A 22,559-nucleotide genomic window follows, 5' to 3' on the forward strand; every position below is an offset into this window, starting at 1 on the left:
ATTTTAAACAACAACAACACAAAGTCTACAAGAAAGTTGTACAACTACTGAGTTGGATGAACCCTTTCAGGGCCACCGTCCACATGTAACAACTGCTATAGCTCCCTATTGTCCCCAGTGTGAGCAGATGGAGGGGCTCCAGCAATGCTGAAGAATTATGAGCCTTGGGGGGGATGGGGGGGGGATACGGTGCACTGACTGTTGTGTGCATACAATCCATCAGCAGCCTCTTCCTCCCCTCGCTGCCATCCATCAGCCTCCTGTCCTCCAGTCTGGGCCAGAATGAGTATTAATGCTGATTCCTCTTAGCAGGTCACTCGTACAAATCACCACAGCAGCTCCATGAGATAAAGCAGCCCGGCCTGGAGATTTATGTCGCAGCCGCTCAGGGAGGGGGGGCGAATGTTACACAAACCATCCAGACAAGGGCGCCGAGCCATCGCCTGGACTCCTCCTACTCTTCTGTCAAGATGGGTGACAACCAATATGGCCGCAATGTGGCTCCTACATGGGGGTTCTCAGGTTCTCACTCAGTCTAGTAATGCAATGGCGTGGAAGTGGCGCATATATATATATATATATATATATATATATATATATATATACACACACACACACACATTTGTTGTTCAGGAGCATGGGAAAGCAGAGTACCCATATGGGCACTATTACGGCTCCCACATGGGGGCTCTCACCCAGTGTACCTAATCCTAGTCTAAAATCAGACAAGTAAAGCAATGCCATATATATATATATATATATATATATATATATATATATATATATATATATATATATATATTTATTTTTTTTATTGCTGTTAGGGAGCCTGGGGAAGCAGATTACCCTTATGGGTCTCAACCATCATTCTTATTTGCCAGCCTTGGTATACAATGACATTGGAGTGGTAGGTGCATGTTTTGTATATTTAGGACAATTTGCCAATTAGAAGCCTGTCAAAGCTGGGTGTCCATATGGGCACTATAACAGCTTATACATAGGGGTCCTTAATAAGCATTTCTACTCCTAATGTAAAATCAGCCTAGGTATGCAGTAACAGTGATTGTATAATTTGGATGATTTGCCATTCAGGTGCCTGGAAAAGCTGTGTAACAATCAATATGGCTGCTATGACTGGTCCCACATGAATTCTCATTCAGCATTGCCAACGTACAATCAGACTGGTGACAGGGTCACATGGAACTCACATATAATGTAAACATATACTAGGGCAGTTTGCTGTTCAGGAGCCCGAGAAAGCTGGGTGACCAATATTGCCGTTTTTACTACTCCCACATGGGTGTTCTTAATCAGCACTCCTAATCCTAATGTGAAGCTGACCGTAAAACTTATTAACATGGTAGCAGTGGATGTATATAGTGTATACCAAGGCACCTGGAAAAGCTGGGTGACAACCAATATAGCTGGTATTACAGATCCAAGTAACACAGTGACATGGGAGAAGCAGATGTATATAATGGATAAGTAGGGTGTCCTGCTGTTCAGGACCCTGAGAAAGCTGGGTGACAACCAGCTGTTGATGGACCCTGTTTGTTTATCCAGGATGTCATGTCAATGGGAACTACTGGCTGGGTGAGATGAGTAGCGCCATGGGCGCTAGTAGTTGGTACCGATGTAGGTGAAGTTTATACTTACTGTTCAGCCCCGTGGGCGTCCGAGCCACGGTACCAGCTTGTAAAGATGGCGGTAGATTTTCACTCTTCAGAGGTAGCCCCGTCTCGGTCTGGTCAGTTCCTCCAAATCCAGGAAGCTGCGCCTCTTTTTCCAGTGTTGGAAGTAACTGGTCCAGCTGATCAAACTCTGCCGCAAACTGTAATAAAAGGCGTAAAAGTTATCAATGTGACGCAGGTAAAGGGGTGGACTGAAGAGTGTGGTGGTATTATAATGTGGACTTTTTTCTCTCTTATATGTTGTAAGTCAGATCACTATCTGGCTTTGAAAGATCTATAGGACAGCGGTAATTTTTATGGAATTTAAAGTCGCAAGATAACAAATAATACTGTTTAAGGAGCACACATTCAGTTATTGTGTCTGTATCAATAAAGTTATCCCACTTGGGATGCAGTCCTATGTCCTGCGGCATCACCACAGGGGGGCGCACAAGATCACATATGCATTATCAATGACTCCCTGACATAAAGGGTCATGGCCCTAAATTTAGGAACCATAAAAGCAACAAATTTATTTACATTGTATTTAGTGATGGAAGCTCAATATATCTGTGAAGAGAAAAGTTGCAGGTGGAGTTGCCCTTTAAATGTTAACTCCCTGCAGAAGACAAATTCTCTGGAAACGTCCTCCTGCCACTTTATTCTCCTAATATCCTTTAAGCAAAAACTGGAAGGACCATTAATAAATCCACTGAAGTGGCTGCAAAAAACACTCCAGAGGAGAAAGGAGAGAGAAGAGCGTCCGTACAAGTGATCAAATAGAGAGAGAGAGAGATTGTGTCTATTAGGAGAACGGCACATCTAACAGAGGAGGACAGAAACTACTGTATTATAGTGTCCAGAGGTGAGACCCCGGGCTGTGTACTGTCTATACTAATACATCCACCAGCTGTACATATATAGTTATATACAGGAGATACCCAGGTTATACCGGCTGTACATATATAGTTATATACAGGAGATACCCAGGTTATACCGGCTGTAGATATATAGTTATATACAGGAGATATCCAGGTTATACCGGCTGTACATATATAATTATATACAGGATATATCCAGGTTATACCAGCTGTACATGTATAAATACATACAGGAGATACCCAGGTTATACCAGCTGTATATATATCATTATATACAGAAATACCCAGGTTATACCAGCTGTACATAAATAATTATATACAGGATACATCCAGGTTATACCAGCTGTACATGTATAAATACATACAGGAGATACCCAGGTTATACCAGCTGTACATATATAATTATATACAGGAGATACCCAGGTTATACCAGCTGTACATATATAATTATATACAGGAGATATCCAGGTTATACCAGCTGTACATATATAATTATATACAAGAGATACCCATGTTATACCAGCTGTACATATAATTATATACAGGAGATACCCAGGTTATACCAGCTGTACATGTATAATTATATACAGGAGATACCCAGGTTATACCAGCTGTACATATAATTATATACAGGAGATACCCAGGTTATACCAGCTATACATATATAATTATATACGGGAGATACCCAGGTTATACCAGCTGTACATATATAATTATATACAGGAGATACCCAGGTTATACCAGCTGTACATATATAATTATATACAGGAGATACCCAGGTTATACCAGCTATACATATATAATTATATACGGGAGATACCCAGGTTATACCAGCTGTACATATATAATTATATACAGGAGATACCCAGGTTATACCAGCTGTACATATATAATTATATACAGGAGATACCCAGGTTATACCAGCGTGCTCCATGTAACTGTATATAAGCTTGTGATATTCTAGGCCTAGGGCACCTGGTGAGACACTAGGGGGCGATCTGTCTGTATACACACTAGGTTGTATACTCAGTGTGGTTTCCAGGATTATATTAGATCTCAGTTATTGGGGTCACATATGGTTCGGGGGTCACAGACGTGCTCGGCGGTGGCACTAAGCATCCATAAGTGATTGTGGCCTAACAAGTGCGGTGCGGCTGCAGTCACGGTGAAGCTTCGGTCTCGCTCATTGCCGGCCTCATCGCCATGGTGCTTGTTGCCTGGCTCCCAGCAGGCACATTATTCAGGCCGCAGCTTTGCTTCTCCATCAATCACAGACATGGCTACTCATTCCCCCGTCTCTGCTCTAGGGTGGGGGGCACAAAGCAAGCGGGAGATACAGCTCCCCTCAATCGGAATAGACAAAGCACCCCCATAAGAGACACAGCACCCCCATAATACAGCCAGACACAGCACCCCCATAATAGAGCCAGACACAGCACCCCCATAATACAGCCGGACACAGCACCCCCATAATAGAGCCAGACACAGCACCCCCATAATAGAAACAGTGCCCCCATAATAGACACAGCTCCTCCATCATAGTGCCAGACATAGCTCTTCTATAAAAGAGTAAAAGTGCCTCCATAATAGAGCCAAACAAAGTACCTCCATAATAGACACAGTACCTCCATAATAGAGCCAGACACAGCACCTCCATAATAGAGCCAGACACAGCACCCCCATAATAGACACAGCACCTCCATAATAGAGCCAAACACACCGCCCCCATATTAGAGCCAGACACAGCGCCTCCATAATAGACACAGTGCCTCCGTAATAAAGCCAGACATAGCGCCCCCATAATAGAGCCAGCCCCCCCTAAAATAGACACAGCGTCTCCGTAATAAAGCCAAACACAGCATCTCCAAAGTGCAGCCAGACACAGCTCCTCCATAATACAGCCAGACACATCTGGTCTGGGGTCTGTATACAGAGAAGGCCGGATCTGGGGTCTGTATACAGAGGAGGTCTGTTTTGCGTCTGTATACAGAGAAGGCCTGGTTTGGAGTCAGTATGCAGAAGAGGTCTGGTCTGGGGTCTGTATACAGAGGAGGCCTGGTCTGGGGTCTGTATACAGGAGGTCTGGTCTGAAGTCTGTATACAGAGGAGGTCTGGTCTGGGGTCTGTATACAGAGGCAGCCTGGTCTGGGGTCTGTATACAGAGGAGGTCTGGTCTGGGGTCTGTATACAGAGGAGGCCTGGTCTGGGGTCTGTATACAGGAGGTCTGGTCTGGGGTCTGTATACAGAGGAGGTCTGGTCTGGGGTCTGTATACAGAGGCAGCCTGGTCTGGGGTCTGTATACAGAGGAGGTCTGGTCTGGGGTCTGTATACAAAGGAGGCCTGGTCTGGGGTCTGTATACAGAGGAGGTCTGGTGTGGGGTCTGTATACAGAGGAGGCCTGGTCTGGTGTCTGTATACAGAGGAGGCCTGGTCTGGGGTCTGTATGCAGAAGAGGTCTGGTCTGGGGTCTGTATACAGAGGTGGTCTGGTGTCTGTATACAGAATAGGTCTGGTCTGGGGTTTGTATACAGAGGAGGCCTGGTCTGGTGTCTGTATACAGAGGAGGTCTGGTGTCTGTATACAGAGGAGGTCTGGTGTCTGTATACAGAGGAGGTCTGGGGTCTGTATACAAAGCAGGCCTGGTCTGGGGTCTGTATACAGAGGAGGTCTGGTCTGGGGTCTGTATACAGAGGAGGCCTGGTCTGGGGTCTGTATACAAAGGAGGTCTGGTGTCTGTATACAGAGGAGGTCTGGTCTGGGGTCTGTATACAGAAGAGGTCTGGTCTGGGGTCTGTATACAGAGGAGGTCTGGTCTGGGGTATGTATACAGAGGAGGCCTGGTCTGGGGTCTGTATACAGAGGAGGTCTGGTCTGGGGTCTGTATACAGAGGAGGTCTGGTCTGGGGTCAGTATGCAGAGGAGGTCTGGTCTGGGGTCTGTATACAGAGGAGGTCTGGTCTGGGGTCTGTAAACAGAGGAGGTCTGGTCTGGGGTCAGTATACAGAGGAGGTCTGGGGTCTGTATATAGAGGGGCCTGACCTAGGCCTGGTGTGCTGATCATATGTGAAGATGGTGGTAAAGTAGGACAATGCTGTAAGAATATTCTATGACAGGCTGAGGCCGGGGATGTGATGTGGAGGCATTAATCCTGGAGAGCTGGAAATAGCAATAATCCAGAGCCCCCCTCCCCCCGAGAGGGGACCCCCAAAAGACAACTACAAACAGCATCTTCACAAAGCCTCAAAGCTTCCCGCTAATCTCCCCCGAGTGGTAATTCTACAGACTGTGATACAAAGAAACACTCGCTTACAGTCCTGCAAGGCTGCGGGTGAGGAGTTCAGGAGAAAGATCAATGTATAAACTGGATGACAAGAACAACCCCCAGAGTCATAGGACCATCACTACAACCCCCATCCCTAACCACAGGAAAGTGATAGGACCATCACTACAACCCCCATCCCTAACCACAGGAGAGTGATAGGACCATCACTACAACCCCCATCCCTAACCACAGGAAAGTGATAGGACCATCACTACAACCCCCATCCCTAACCACAGGAGAGTGATAGGACCATCACTACAACCCCCATCCCCAACCACAGGAGAGTGATAGGACCATCACTACAACCCCCAGCCACAGGAGAGTGATAGGGCCATCACTACAACCCCCATCCCTAACCACAGGAGAATGATAGGACCATCACTACAACCCCCATCCCTAACCACAGGAGAGTGATAGGACCATCACTACAAGCCCCATCCCTAACCACAGGAGAGTGATAGGACCATCACTACAACCCCCATCCCCAACCACAGGAGAGTGATAGGACCATCACTACAACCCCAGCCACAGGAGAGGAATAGCATCATAAATACAACCCTCATCCTCCGAAAGCCACCGGAGACTCATAAGACTATGAATACAACCCTCATCCACCAAAAGCCACGGTAGAGACATAGGACCATCAGTTCGGTGTATGGAGAATAAACACACAGGAGTCATAGGGCCATTAACACTAGACACTCCAGCCCAACTGCACCGCCTATTGGTGTCTTAGCTTCACTGTCTGGTGTCAGTGTGTCATTATCCTGTACCCCAAGGGTCAGTGTGTCAAGTCTTTGCAAATCAGACTGAATAGACATGGAATGCACTCTCTTAGGGCCCTATTACACGGAGCGATGATCTGCTGAATAAGGCCGATTCGGCAGATCATCGCTCCGTGTAATAAAGGCAATGATAAGCCGTTGACAACGATGATCGTGTTTTAAGGTCCAGGCCTAAAATAATTGGCTGCCGGGAATGCATCGCTATGTGTAGCCATCGGTGCACCTTCAGAGCGGTCTCTGCAGTGACAGGCCACTTAGCCAATCACTGGCCGGAACAGGACCGCCATGGCCAGTGATTGGCTGAGTGGCCTGTCACTTCAGAGAAGGGCTACAGGGAGCGGGGAGAAGACTGAACAACATCGGGGAGCGTTGAGAGGTATATACATACATATATATATTTATTCATCTTGTCCAATAAGGCCCTTCGAGCTTTCCTCCCTGTATAGCGGTGGTCTGGAGACCACCGGTGTATACAGCATCTGGAAAGTTCTCAGCAATAAAAGCTTTGCCCAGACACTCACCTGGTCATGTGTTTCCAGTTTTATGTCCTCTTGGATCGGCTTCCCCATATTGTTGGAGACACACTGATCAATTGACTCGTTCTTCTCCAACTTCACCTTCACATCATCCAGACTCAGAGAAGGAGAAGGTTTCACATCCTTCTCATCCAGTAGGTTACGTAGAATCTGATCTTTGGAGTCCTTTTTCTCCATTTTTATCTCCTGTGTATTCCCCGAAGCCTGGCCGCTGCCAGACCCCGAGCTTTTCTTGTCGTGGTCTAAAGACAAAGTACTTAAGTCTGAGGGGCTCCCTTCTTGAAGGAGTCGATGTAGTAATTTGTGCCTCTCTGTCAAAGAGCTGTGAGATGAAGGACACGTCCCACTCGAGGAACTTCCACAGCTCGAGTTTGAAACAACAGGACAAGTTAAAGGGTCTCTGCAAGTAGGGTCGCCTTCCCGCAACTTGCTTTCAGCAGTGGACGCCAAGAGTTGTACAAGTTTTTGACTTGAAGCAGCCAAGGAACTTTTGGTGTCTCCGTCCCCGACCCTGTGCTCACTACTATTGTCCTTGGGTTCCATTTTTATGGGCTGCATACCGAGTCTCCCAGGAGAGTTCTGGGACGAGACCTGTCGTAGGACAGGGGATGTGGTAGAATAGGTTGACTGGTTGTTAGGTCCATCATTCATGGCCTGATTCATTGGGGCATTAGAAAAGAGTCTACCGTTGTTGTTGGTGCACATCCCACCCACCATGCCGGGAGATGGAGAAGAATACCCTACGGGGGTCATGGGTCCTTCATTGAGCATTGGCATTGAGTTTGGTGGAACGTTGGAGAAGGATCTGTTGTTACTATTACAACCACTGCTTGAGATCCCAACAGGGGAGTGCATGGTAGGCATTGGAGGAGAAAAGGGGTTACCTGAAGCTCGAGGCCGAGACACCAACCCTGGACTTCCCCGGGGCCTCGGAGACATGAATTGAGGAGGACTTATCCCTGGACTACTCATGGGGGAACTGTTGAGGTTTAGATTGTTACTGTTTTGGGGTCCAGCCTGCCCCATATTTAAGGCAACATTGGTTCCCATCTGACTTCCAGGGGAACATCCATAGTTTGTTTGGCTGGTGTTGGAGCTGCTGATGTTATGGAGGCCAGTGACTGGCTGCTGGTTTATACTAGAGGTCAGCATGTTGCCACTGGATGGGGAGGTTGTCGAAGAGAAGGGCACCCCCGGAGCTGGCGAGACGGTAGAGTTGATTGAGGGGCTTAGCCGGGGTAGTGACATTCCTGAGTTAGTGTCTTGACTACAAAGAGAGCTTTGATCCCTGAAAGAAAATAAGAGATATATAAGATATGTATACAGAAAGACGTTCTCTGTAGTATGGGTAACACTAAATGGGGGCTCGTCTCTACTCATCTGACCCATGGTGGAGATCGCATTATGTTAAGAGCAACACAAGGTAAAGAGCACTTGTAATTCCCTCCATCACCTTTCAATGAAATGAATTCCCATGACGAAAGGTTGCATCTCAGCGCTCTGGGGGTAGTACAGCTTGCACTTGGTGTGCGCACTCAGCTCGGTCCCGTCACTCAGGGTGAACTTGTATGATGGGCTGCAGGCCGTTCCCTTCATCATTACTGCAAGGGGGGAGAAGAATAGTAGTAGTCAGATCAGTGATGTAACTAAGGATCAGTACAGGATAAGTAATGTAATGTATGTACACAGTAACCCCACCAGCAGAATAGTGAGTGCAGCTCTGGAGTATAATACAGGATGTAACTCAGGATCAGTACAGGATAAGTAATGTAATGTATGTACATAGTGATCCCACCAGCAGAATAGTGAGTGCAGCTCTGGAGTATAATACAAGAGGTAACTCAGGATCAGTACAGGATAAGTAATGTAATATATGTACACAGTGACCCCACCAGCAGCATAGTGAGTGCAGCTCTGGAGTATAATACAGGATGTAACTCAGGATCACTACAGGATAAGTAATGTAATGTATGTACACAGTGACCCCACCAGCAGAATAGTGAGTGCAGCTCTGGAGTATAATACAGAATGTAACTCTGGATCAGTAATGTATGTCCACAGTGACTGATCTTCTCATGTAGATAGATTCTATAGCTTTACGACCCTTGAGCACTCACCTTCTTGAAAAAGCTGTTTGGCATAAGATGGTTCCGTACCCTGAGCTTGAAAGAAAGCATAGATACATTTTCTGACCAGGTCTTCCCACCCTGTGCTGCCTGAGGCTCTCAATGTACTGGTATCAATGGAGATGATTTTTCCTAAAAATGAGCAGAAATAATAAATAAATCCGCGCCGTGGTCATTGCTGGAGACAGTCTCCTGGTATGAGGCGGAGCAGCTCATGTTTAATGGGGAAAAATGACAACATTGTCTCCGGCCATCGCACAGAATGGCACCTAACGCTGGGATCCGTCCGCTGCGGCCTCGCTGGAAGGAAAGATCCCTGGATACGGGGAGAAGGTTTATGCAGCGCCTGTTTACACAACCTCTCGACCGCTCTGTCACTGCGCCAATGAAAATAAGTGGAGAATGAAACGTCTCTCGTCCAACTTTGCGGACAGATCTGTGATATCAATTTGTCATTTGTTAACCATGGTCTAAGGAGGTGTGAAGATTAAACGGTACATTGATATCCACTGCCAGAGGGGAGAACGTGTGCTGAGCCCAAGAGCTGGCAATCTAAATATCCACATTGGAGCAAAACAATGTTACTGGAGAGCTATGAGAGGTCTTAAAAGAGGATAACACTTAAAGGGGTTATCCAGCGGAATTATTGTTCTTTCTGGCATCAGCTGAAGTTATTGAGATTTGTACTTCACTTGTATTTAAAAATCTCAAGTCTTCCAGTACTTATCAGCTGCAGTATGTCCTACAGGAAGTTGTGTATTCCTTCCAGTCTGACACAGTGCTCTCTGCTGCCACCTCTGTCCATGTCAGGAACTGTCCAGAGCAGTAGTTAAAGGGGTTCTCCAGCGAAAATCTTTTTCTTTCAAATCAACTGGTGTCAGAAAGTTATGTAGATTTGTGATTTGCTTCTATAATAAAATCTCAAGTCTTCCCATACCTATTAGCTGCTGTATGTCATGCAGGAAATGTTGTTTTATTTTCAGTCAGACACAGTGCTCTCTGCTGACATCTCTGGCCGAGACAGGAACTGTCCAGAGCAGGAGAGGTTTTCTATGGGGATTCATAGAAAACCGAGACAGAGTTCCTGTCTCGGCCAGATATATCAGCAGAAAGCACTGTGTCAGACTGAAAATAAAATAACATTTCCTGCATGACATACAGCAGCTAATAAGTATGGGAAGACTTTTTTGTTGTCTGTGTATGTTTGTAGTCTGTTTTAAGTTTGTCAAGGTATGGTCCGGCTGGTCTGGCCCGGGGGGTGTTTGTTTATTTTTGGCCTGGGGGGGACGGGGGGATGCTCCCGCGCCGATAGGATAGGGTAAATATTGTTTATGATAGGGGTGGTTTATTGGAGGATAGACAGGCACCCTAGGTTTTTGGGTCAGTGTTAGTTGGGCCGTGGGGTAACTCCACAGTACTTCAAGTTTTTGTATGAGGTTGGCGATTTAATCGGGAGGTATTCTCTGTGTTAGGGTGGGGTTGGGGTTCGTAATATTTGTGAAGTGTCCTTTTTTTCTTTTTTTTTTATGGATGTTTTGACTTTTGTAAAACTAATAAAAAATTTTATAAATTAAAAAAGTATGGGAAGATTTTTTTAATAGAAGTAAACGACAAATCTATATAACTTTCTGATATCAGTTGATTTGAAAGAAAAAGATTTTCGCTGGACAACCCCTTTAATCCCCATAGAAAATCTCTCCTGCTCTGGACAGTTCCTGACATGGACAGAGGTGGCAGCAGAGAGCACTGTGTCAGACTGGAGATAATACACCACTTCCTGCAGGACATACAGCAGCTTATAAGTACTGGAAGACAGGAGATTGTATATCAGAAGCAATTTACAAATCTACATATCTTTTTGGCACATGTTGATTTGAATAAAAAAATTGCTGGAGTACCCCTTTAAAGGGGTTGTGTGTAATTACAAAAAAGTATTTTATACATCCTATCAGGAAATTCTGAGTTTATGCAGAATGGTCTTCTTTAGGAACAGCATCCCTTGACCAGAAAGGAGGACAGCTCCAAAGAGCGCCTCTCGCTCTGGAGGACCTCCCCTGTGCTGCATTACATAGACAACACAAGGATGTGAACGGACACTGTGCAATACTTCATCTCCCCTGTGGTGGCACTGCAGGGACACTAAACACTTCCTGCAATGTCTCCTCACAGATCACAGCTGATCAATGGGGGTATCAGCAGGAGGACACTTTGCTATCAGCTTATTATCAAGTCTAAAGTGGAGTACCCTTTGAACTCCTTGAAGCCCCTTTAAGGGTATGTTTACGCTAAGTAAAACAGGCCAGTGTGAACAGGCCCTTAGGGTGGCATCAATCCGAAAGAAATCCTAAACATTCATCACTGGGGTGTACTGTGATTCTCAACCTATGGCTCTAACCCCTAATCCCATAGCTCTTACCTGTAGCATCTTGCTTTGTCACAAAAGACTCTAGCGAGGTGATTGGTGTGGGCCGAGGTAATCTCCGAGCTATGCAGATTAGACAGGACTGGAAATCTGTAAAGAAAGAAGACATTGGTTAAGATAGCCGTGACTTGTAATGTATACACAGGTTATACTGGGCACAGGTGATTGTACCAGTTGTACTGTGCATAGATGGTACTGGGTACAGGTTGTATTGTGCAGAGGTGCTGCTGGGTTTGGGTTACAATGGGCATAGATGTTACTAGATGTAAATTGTACTGAGCACAGGTGATATTGGGTACAAGATGTTTTGCGCAGAGGAGGTACTAGGTATACTGTAGGTGATGATAGGTATTAGTTGTACTGGGCATAGGGAGTAATATTGGTGGTTGTGGGTACAGGTAATAGTAGCTGGTACTAAGTACAGGATTACTAGGATTGGATAGTACCAGGTGTGGCTTGGACTGCACATGGGTGGTATTGCGTGCCAGTACTTGGCGTGCTAGCTGCAATGGGCACAGGTGACACTGGGTATTAGTTATACTGAGAACAGGTTGTATTGGGTACTGGTTATACTGAGCACAGGTGACATCGGGTACTGGTTATACTGAGCACAGGTGACATCAGGTACTGGTTATACTGAGCACAGGTGACATCGGGTACTGGTTATACTGAGCACAGGTGACATCGGGTACTGGTTATACTGAGCACAGATGACATCAGGTACTGGTTATACTGAGCACAGGTTGTATTGGGTACTGGTTATACTGAGCACAGGTGACATTAGGTACTGGTTATACTGAGCACAGGTGTATCAGGTACTGGTTATACTGAGCACAGGTGTATCAGGTACTGGTTATACTGAGCACAGGTGACATTAGGTACTGGTTATACTGAGCACAGGTGTATCAGGTACTGGTTATACTGAGCACAGGTGACATCGGGTACTGGTTATACTAAGCACAGGTGTATCAGGTACTGGTTATACTGAGCACAGGTGACATCGGGTACTGGTTATACTGAGCACAGGTGACATCGGGTACTGGTTATACTGAGCACAGGTGACATAAGGTACTGGTTATACTGAGCACAGGTGTATCAGGTACTGGTTATACTGAGCACAGGTGTATCAGGTACTGGTTATACTGAGCACAGGTGTATCAGGTACTGGTTATTCTGAGCACAGGTGTATCGGGTACTGGTTATACTGAGCACAGGTGACATCAGGTACTGGTTATACTGAGCAAAGGTTGTATCGGGTACTGGTTATACTGAGCACAGGTGTATCAGGTACTGGTTATACTGAGCACAGGTGACATCGGGTACTGGTTATACTGAGCACAGGTGACATCGGGTACTGGTTATACTGAGCACAGGTGACATCGGGTACTGGTTATACTGAGCACAGGTGTATCAGGTACTGGTTATACTGAGCACAGGTGACATTAGGTACTGGTTATACTGAGCACAGGTGTATCAGGTACTGGTTATTCTGAGAACAGGTGTATCGGGTACTGGTTATACTGAGCACAGGTGACATCAGGTACTGGTTATACTGAGCAAAGGTTGTATCGGGTACTGGTTATACTGAGCACAGGTGTATCAGGTACTGGTTATACTGAGCACAGGTGACATCGGGTACTGGTTATACTGAGCACAGGTGACATCGGGTACTGGTTATACTGAGCACAGGTGACATCGGGTACTGGTTATACTGAGCACAGGTGACATCAGGTACTGGTTATACTGAGCACAGATGTATCAGGTACTGGTTATACTGAGCACAGGTGTATCAGGTACTGGTTATACTGAGCACAGGTGACATCAGGTACTGGTTATACTGAGCACAAGTGACATCGGGTACTGGTTATACTGAGCACAGGTGACATAAGGTACTGGTTATACTGAGCACAGGTGTATCAGGTACTGGTTATACTGAGCACAGGTGTATCATGTACTGGTTATACTGAGCACAGGTGACATTGGGTACTGGTTATACTGAGCACAGGTGACATCGGGTACTGGTTATACTGAGCACAGGTGACATTGGGTACTGGTTATACTGAGCACAGGTGTATCAGGTACTGGTTATACTGAGCACAGGTGTATCATGTACTGGTTATACTGAGCACAGGTGACATCGGGTACTAGTTATACTGAGCACAGGTGACATTAGGTACTGGTTATACTGAGCACAGGTGTATCAGGTACTGGTTATGCTGAGCACAGGTGACATTGGGTACTGGTTATACTGAGCACAGGTGACATCGGGTACTGGTTATACTGAGCACAGGTGACATCAGGTACTGGTTATACTGAGCACAAGTTGTATCGGGTACTGGTTATACTAAGCACAGGTGTATCAGGTATCAGGTACTGGTTATACTGGGCAGACCAAGCCATGTTCTTATTCCCTGTACAGATTTGGCCTTTAACCTAGGACAGAAGCGCCCAGTGCGTCTCCCATGGTATCATCTCCTTCATTCACTATACCTTCTTAAAGGGCGGGGCTTATTCTGTCTGACTCCTCCCCTGCAGACAGGACAATGGGGGAGGGCTGCTACTGCAGTAAGCTAACTGTCTGATCTAAGACCTGTTAAACTAAAGGATGTTTTCTCTAAAGACACTCTGTTTACATTCAATATCCCTTTAAGAAATCAAGGAAGTATATACATAACTAATCCAGACGGTATAACTAGGAGAGTCAGACGTCAGTCCATCTATCTGCACAGTCCATCTCCCTTGTGACTGGCTCTATGTGTGTCCTCTATACATCCATCTATACATCAGCTGAACCATGCCTCCATACATCCCTGACCTTTCCCCAACACAGCCGCCTTTATGATCATTTTCCACGTTCCCTTCGGCTTCTTACACAACAGGAGACGCCACACTTTAAAGCTGCAAAATTACTTATGTAAACCTTCCCTTATATAAGATGTAACAGCCCGGCTACTTATTAGTGGCGTCCATCACTTAGGAGTGTTAGGCCTCCTGGAGCCTGTGTGTCTGCACATGGTGCCCCCAATAGATAGTCAAAGGGGTGGGGCTTAGCCTACTTGGTTCTTTCCCTGTAAACTCCTAGACCAGGAATATGGAACATTTGGCCCTCCAGCTGTTGCAAAACTATAATTCCCATCTTGCCTCGACAGCCAAAGCAAAGCCAGGCATGATGGGAATTGTAGTTTTGCAACAGCTGAAGAGCCAAAGGTTCCCCAGCCCTGTCCTAGACCCTCAATGCAAAATTTGCACCAGGTCCATATAGTCTTATGAGGTGGATAAGCCTTCAGGACCTTTAGTGGCTATAGCCCTGATATACCGGAACTATATGAGAAGCTTATGTTTAGATACCTAGGGGTGTAATGACTTATGCAATGGCAGGTTGCACAAGTCCAGAATTGTCGGTCCTCTGACTTTGATTAAGAAGCGGTGAGTCAGCGGCTTCTAATTATTCTGCCATTACTTCTGCTAATTGTTTCCGCAGCCCTAATGGTCACCATAGCGCTGAGCAGGTGGTCGGGGGGAGGGGATGTCACATAAGTCGTTGTCTTATATTGTGCCAGGCTAGCAGTTTTTCCTGTGTATTAGGTTATTGTTATATAACATGACCTGGAGTAACCGCGTGCTCTTCTGCTGACATCATACTTCTGCATTTCGTATACAGGATGTGTGAAGCATGCTAGCACCGGGATATACCATTAATAGCTGGCTGATCATGTGACTCACTGACAGCAGTGTGCCCTGCGCTGAGCACAGACTGGGCAGGCTCAGAGATACCAGGGAGTATAACATAGTCCTAGGTGTCCCCTTATGTAGACCCCACAGCTGATCCCCTTACAAACATAGAGCCCAAACCAATGCCCTTTATACAAACCATAAGACCAGACCCCCCCCTTAATATAGACACAGGACTAGCCCCCCTTTATACAGACCTTACATCAGACCCCTCCTTATACAGAACTCAATCAGACCCCCCTTTAATACACTAGACCACTATATATTCAGACCCTACACCAGACCACTATATATACAGACCCTACACCAGACCACTATATATACAGACCCTACACCAGACCCTCATTTATACAGACCCTACACCAGACCACTACACCAGACCACTATATATACAGACCCTACACCAGACCCTCATTTATACAGACCCTACACCAGACCACTACACCAGACCACTATATATACAGACCCTACACCAGACCCTCATTTTTACAGACCCTACACCAGACCACTATATATACAGACCCTACACCAGACCCTCATTTATACAGACCCTACACCAGACCACTACACCAGACCACTATATATACAGACCCTACACCAGACCCTCATTTTTACAGACCCTACACCAGACCACTATATATACAGACCCTACACCAGACCCTCATTTATATAGACCCTACACCAGACCACTATATATACAGACCCTACACCTGACCCCCATCTATACAGACCCTACACCAGACCACTATATATAGAGACCCTACACCAGACCACTATATATACAGACCCTACACCAGACCACTATATATACAGACCCTACACCAGACCACTATATATACAGACCCTACACCAGACCATTATATATACAGAGTTGCCGTGATCAAGGGGTTTCTCCCCGAAACATGTAGGCCTACGTTTTTATCCTCCCTTTTTGTAATTTTTATATGCCCTAAATAAAGAATCTACTTTGTTGGAAGCTGTGGACTCTCTACGTTCTATTTCCATTATTTACCGGGCGCGGCCCGCTTCACATCCACCTGCTTCAACTGGGATTACCACCAACCCTGCACAAGTCTCCTCATGGTGAGCTGACCTACCCCTGTATCTATCAGATTATATATACAGACCCTACACCAGACCACTATATATACAGACCCCACACCTGACCACTATATATACAAACCCTACACCAGACCACTATATATACAGACCCTACACCAGACCACTATATATACAGACCCTACACCAGACCACTATATATACAGACCCTACACCAGACCCTCATTTATACAGACCCTACACCAGACCACTATATATACAGACTCTACACCAGACCACTATATATACAGACTCTACACCAGACCACTATATATACAGACCCTACACCAGACCCTCATTTATACAGACCCTACAACAGACCACTATATATACACACTAGTGATGCACGATGCACCGAAATATCGATACTACTATCGATATTTCGGGCATAAAAACGGTTCGGTACCAGGATTTCCTGGTATCGATACTTTATGTTAAGCTGCATAATAGAGCAGCTTAATATAAAGTATAGAGCAGAGAACACGGGCAGCGGCTAGTTGAGCGCCGGACGTGTTCTCTGTGTGCCACCCCCGGCCCCCTGGTGTCCCCTCCTCCGCCCACGTGGTCTCCGCTCCCGGCGGCGGCAAATTCAAATAGCCGGCACATAGCGAGCGCTAGTGCTGGCTATTCAGGGTAAATGCCGCTGTCACAACTGACAGCAGCATTTAACCCTTCCCGAGCCGCTCCATATGCAGCAGGAGTCTGCTGCATATGGAGCGGCCCCCACTGCTAATGACTGCGGCCCGCGAGCGTGTTCGGGCGGCAGTCATTTAACTATTCCATTCCCACCTGGCAGTTCCCCACCATCCAGCACCTGCCAGTTCCGCACCCGCCCCGAGCAGCATGGTCCCCCGCACCCGCCCGTGCAGCATGGTCCCCCGCACCTGCCCGATCCCCCACCACCACCCTTCCCCCGGGTACAGTGACACAACAACTCCCAGCATACCTTCTTGTGGGGAGTTGTTGTGCACAAGGAGGTATGCTGGGAGTTGTTGTGTCAGGAGGCTGCTAACGCACTACAACTCCCAGCAGCATACATCCTTGTTCACTACAACCCCCCAGCATACCTCTTTGTGCACAGGGAGGTATGCTGGGAGTTGTAGTGCACAAGAAGGCATGCTGCTGAGAGTCGTGTCAGGAGGCTGCTAACGCACTACAACTCCCAGCAGCATACCTCCTTGTGCACTACAACCCCCAGCATACCTTTTTGTGCATAAAGAGGTATGCTGGGGGTTGTAGTGCACAAGGAGGTATGCTGGGAGTTTCAGTTTTGCATTAGCAGCCTCCTGATACAACAAATCACGGCATACCTTCTTGTGCACTACAACTCCCAGCATACCTCAGTGTCCACTACAACTCCCAGCATACCTTCTTATGGTGATTTGTAGTGCACAAAGGGGCTATTCTGGGAGTTGTAGTGCACAAGAAGGTATGCTGAGAGTTGCAGTTGTGCAGCAGAAGCCTCCCGACACAACATCCCAGCATGCCTCCTTGGGCACTACAACTCCCAGCATGCCTCCTTGGGCACTACAACTCCCAGCATATCTTCTTATGCACTACAACTCCCAGCATATCTTCTTATGCACTACTACTCCCAGCATACCTCCGTGTGCACTACAAATCCCCATAAGAAGGTATGATGGGAGTTGTAGTGCATAAGAAGGTATGATGGGAGTTGTAGTGCACAAGGAGGTATGCTGTTGTGCACAGGGAGTTATGCTGCAGGGTTGAGGGGAATTAAAAAGTGTTATTAAAAAATTTAAAAAATCACAATAAAAGGTTCTAATAATCCATTTTGCTTTTTTTTAAAAAAAAAAAAAAAAAGTGGAAGAAAAGGAACATACATGTTTGACATCCATTGCATGCGTAATTGTCCGAACTATAAAATGTAACAAAGTTATCAAAAATCACATAAATAAGTATATCGCTTATATTTGTATTGTTACTTATTTTTTTTAAACTTTATTTAGTATCGAATTGGTATTGAGTATCGAAATAAGAAAGCTGGTATCGGTATCGAACTCAAAATTCTGGTATCGTGACATCCCTAATACAGACTGTACACCAGACCACTATATATACAGATTCTACGCCAGACCTCCATTTATAGAGACCCTACACCAGACCACTATATATACAGACCCTACACCAGACCCTCATTTATACAGACCCTACACCAGACCACTATATATACAGACCCTACACCAGACCCCCATCTATACAGACCCTACACCAGACCACTATATATAGAGACCCTACACCAGACCCTCATTTATACATACCCTACACCAGACCACTATATATACATACCCTACACCAGACCACTATATATACAGACTCTACACCAGACCACTATATATACAGACCCTACACCAGACCCTCATTTATACAGACCCTACACCAGACCACTATATATACAGACCCTACACCAGACCCCCATCTATACAGACCCTACACCAGACCACTATATATAGAGACCCTACACCAGACCCTCATTTATACAGACCCTACACCAGACCACTATATATACAGACCCTACACCAGACCCCCATCTATACAGACCCTACACCAGACCACTATATATAGAGACCCTACACCAGACCCTCATTTATACAGACCCTACACCAGACCACTATATATACATACCCTACACCAGACCACTATATATACATACCCTACACCAGACCACTATATATACAGACTCTACACCAGACCACTATATATACAGACTCTACACCAGACCTCCATTTATAGAGACCCTACACCAGACTCCCACATATTCAGAACAGAATCCTACCCTATACACACCTGGCATCAGGGCCCTCCTTCACACAGATCTCAGCCCATATGTGCAGATACCATTCACCTTTCCCTGTTATTACCGTCCTCTTCATTACTAGGACCACCATAAGGGCACTGTGTGCAGCGGTGCCCAGGAGTGAGGAGAACGGCGGTATCAGGGAGAGGAGAGTAGTTTCCTTCCGGTGACCAGGAGATTTATCTGTCCTTCCCGGGCTCGCACATCTCCCCTTGGGGGTCTCCTGCACATTGAGGGAGAGTGACAACTCTGAGGGCTTAGCCTTCTAATTCTACATAAAATGGGATGTGGTGACTATAAGCAGTGAAAGTCTCTTGTGTAATGAAGGAAAGTGACAACTAGAATGCTTAGAGCTTTCAGATCCTAGATGAAAAAGTATAGCTTTCTAATCTTGTGTGACCTAGGAGAGTGACAGCTATAAATGTTTATAGCCTTCTATTTTTATATGAATAAGAAAAGTGGCAACTATAAACACCAAATAGCCAGACTGCTTATAATGTATGAGAATGGAAAGTGACAACTATGAGTGCTCAGAGCCTTCTGATCCCGAGGCAACTAACAAAGTGACAACTATGAGTGCTCAGAGCCTTCTGATCCCGAGGCAACTAACAAAGTGACAACTATGAGTGCTCAGAGCCTTCTGATCCCGAGGCAACTAACAAAGTGACAACTATGAGTGCTCAGAGCCTTCTGATCCCGAGACAACTAACAAAGTGACAACTATGAGTGCTCAGAGACTTCTGATCCCGAGACAAATAACAAAGTTACAACTATGAGTGCCTTCTACTTTTACGCAAAGAAAGAAAGTGACAACTATGGGAGCTTAGAGTGGTCTGATCCTGTGCGATGTACAAAAGACAGGATCCTTATCATAAAGATGAAAAGTGACATCAATGGGTGCTCAGAAGCTTCTGAACCTGTGTAAATGAAGAAGGTGACAACTAAAGGCCCTAGTCCACGGAACGTTTTCGAACGATTATCGTTCATAAAATCGTTCAAACGACCGCTCATTAACGATATTCGTTCTGTGGAATAGCTGTAAACGAGCGAACGACAACAGCGAAATCGTCGTTGAGTCGTTCCCTATTTTTTTTCAACATGTCGAAAAAAAAATTGTTGGTCTTTCAACAATAATTCGCTAATCTTTTCGTTGAATAAAAAAATCTTTCAGTCGTTCTTGAAATGTCTACCTACATTTCCCCATGTTTTAAACGAACATGTTACGATGTAACGACCGCAAAAAATCGTTACACTACAGATATCGTTCACGTTCCCACTCGTATTATGTGTTATCGTTCGCTTAAAAAAATCGTTAAGTGCTAGTTAACGAGCGGTCGTTGGAGCGAGTTTATGAACGATAATCGTGTAGTGAAATAGGGCTATAAGAGTGCTCAGAGCCTTCAAAGTGACAACTATGAACACTACCAACCAGCCTCCTTATCATGTATGAAGATGAAAAAGTGACAACTATAAGTGCTCAGAGTAGTCTGATCCTGGGTAGACTATGAAGGTGACAACTACAAGTGCTCAGAGCCTTTCAATCTGGTGTGTGTAGAAAGAAAGTGACAATTTCGAGTCCTCAAAGTCTCCCAATTCTATGTGAAGTGACAACTATCAGCCTCCTTATCCCATATCATATGTAAAGAAAAAAAAAAAGTGACAACTATGAGTGCTCAGAGTATTCTAATCCTTTGTGATCTACAGAAGAGAGATCTAATCCTGTGTAAAGGTGGAAAGTGACAACTATCAGCTCTGAGAGTCTCCCAACCTTCTGTGAAGAAGGAAAGTGACAACTATAAGTACCAGGAGCCTTCTAATTCTGTGTAAAGAAGTAACGTGACAACTATGAGTGTGAAGGAAAGGTGATACCTATCAGTGCCCTTAGCTGCTCACTAAAGTGACAACTATGAGCGGTGACAGGCTTTGCCTTTATTTTTAGCCCCAGTCACACACAATGTACCACATGTATGACAGTCATCCAGGCCTTACCTTCTCCTTCCTCCTTGAAGGATTTGGGTTGGGACACAGTAAAACACTGCATCACTTCGTACCGTTGCCGTGCCTCCTGGTTCTCCGCCCCGGCATCATCCGGGGGACGGATCAGCATTCTACAGTTTAATGTATGGCTATTTCGCCTGTTGGATTCTTGGGACCAGGGGGCTCCATTGACTATAAGAAATACAAAGAGTTAAAGGGGTTCTCCACAATAAGAAATAGTCAAATTTACTTTCTTGCAAAAACAGCACCACCCCTGTCCTCACGTTGTGTGTAGTATTACAATTCAGCTCCATTCACTTAAATGGAATGGAGCTGCAAAACTTTAGGTTGCCTAGCAACCACTGACTTCCTGTCTGAGTGACTACTTTCATTCTACGTACAGATATGAGTAGTGAAGTGATCACAGGAAATGAAACCAAAATGGCCGCAGTCATACCTGAACCCCACCAAGCGACTGGCTTCTTACCTAAAGATTTGGGCAGCAAGTTCTTGACAAACTGCTCGTGGTCCCCCACGTGCAGGATGCTGTAGATGCTGTCCTTCATCAGCTCCTCCTGCTTGTAGCCCAGATAATTTGTGACATTTTCAGAGACAAAGACAATCCGACCCTCCTGGTTCACAACAAAGAAGAAACCGTCCAGAGCCTGAAGCCGATCGAAAAAGGGAAAATAAATTATACTAAAATAATAGTATTCAAAAATATTTTCCACTTAAAGGGTTTGTCCATTCTTAAAGGGGTATTACCCTTTCAGAAAATAAAGTTAATGGTTATTTTTTTTATTATACTCCTCATCAGTTCTGATTCTACATTTGACTTCTATCTGTTTCTGGGAAAGCTGGGTGACAACCATTAGGACCACCACGATATAGGCGACACATCAGGGTCACTCAGGATCCAGAGTGTCTGAGCTGCCCGTTGTATGCCTGTTGTGTAGTATGTGACGAGTTGTAAAGCTGCTATATGAGCAGCCGCAGTCAGGTCAGTGTCCGGCATTGGTCAGGAAGGGGTTAAGGCCGACCTGGTGTCTCGCCGCCTGATGTGACGTAGAGCACACAGCTGTACGATGGTTGTTGTTGTCCTGCCAGCATACATCCTTGTTATGTCATGGCTGGGAACGGCCTGGAACGCGGAGGACATTCCCCTTCCAGCCTGTGATCAGCAGCGCTCAC

The 22,559-nt window shown here is 45.7% G+C and overlaps 1 protein-coding gene across 3 annotated transcripts in view; it reads right to left on the minus strand.

Moving 5' to 3' along the window:
• Nucleotides 1-22,559, minus strand: part of NCOA1 (nuclear receptor coactivator 1) — a 120,145-nt gene that overhangs the window by 21,431 nt on the left and 76,155 nt on the right. For all 3 annotated transcript variants that reach the window (XM_069975770.1, XM_069975768.1, XM_069975767.1), the window contains exons 5-11: nt 21,856-22,033; nt 21,381-21,560; nt 11,738-11,833; nt 9,313-9,453; nt 8,649-8,796; nt 7,181-8,483; nt 1,657-1,831 (exon numbers count right to left, since the gene is read on the minus strand). In XM_069975770.1, the coding sequence (XP_069831871.1) occupies nt 1,657-1,831; nt 7,181-8,483; nt 8,649-8,796; nt 9,313-9,453; nt 11,738-11,833; nt 21,381-21,560; nt 21,856-22,033 (2,221 nt within the window). The remainder of the gene's footprint in view (nt 1-1,656; nt 1,832-7,180; nt 8,484-8,648; nt 8,797-9,312; nt 9,454-11,737; nt 11,834-21,380; nt 21,561-21,855; nt 22,034-22,559) is intronic.

This window comes from Dendropsophus ebraccatus, chromosome 6, assembly GCF_027789765.1.
Source record: "Dendropsophus ebraccatus isolate aDenEbr1 chromosome 6, aDenEbr1.pat, whole genome shotgun sequence".
Taxonomy (NCBI): domain Eukaryota; kingdom Metazoa; phylum Chordata; class Amphibia; order Anura; family Hylidae; genus Dendropsophus; species Dendropsophus ebraccatus.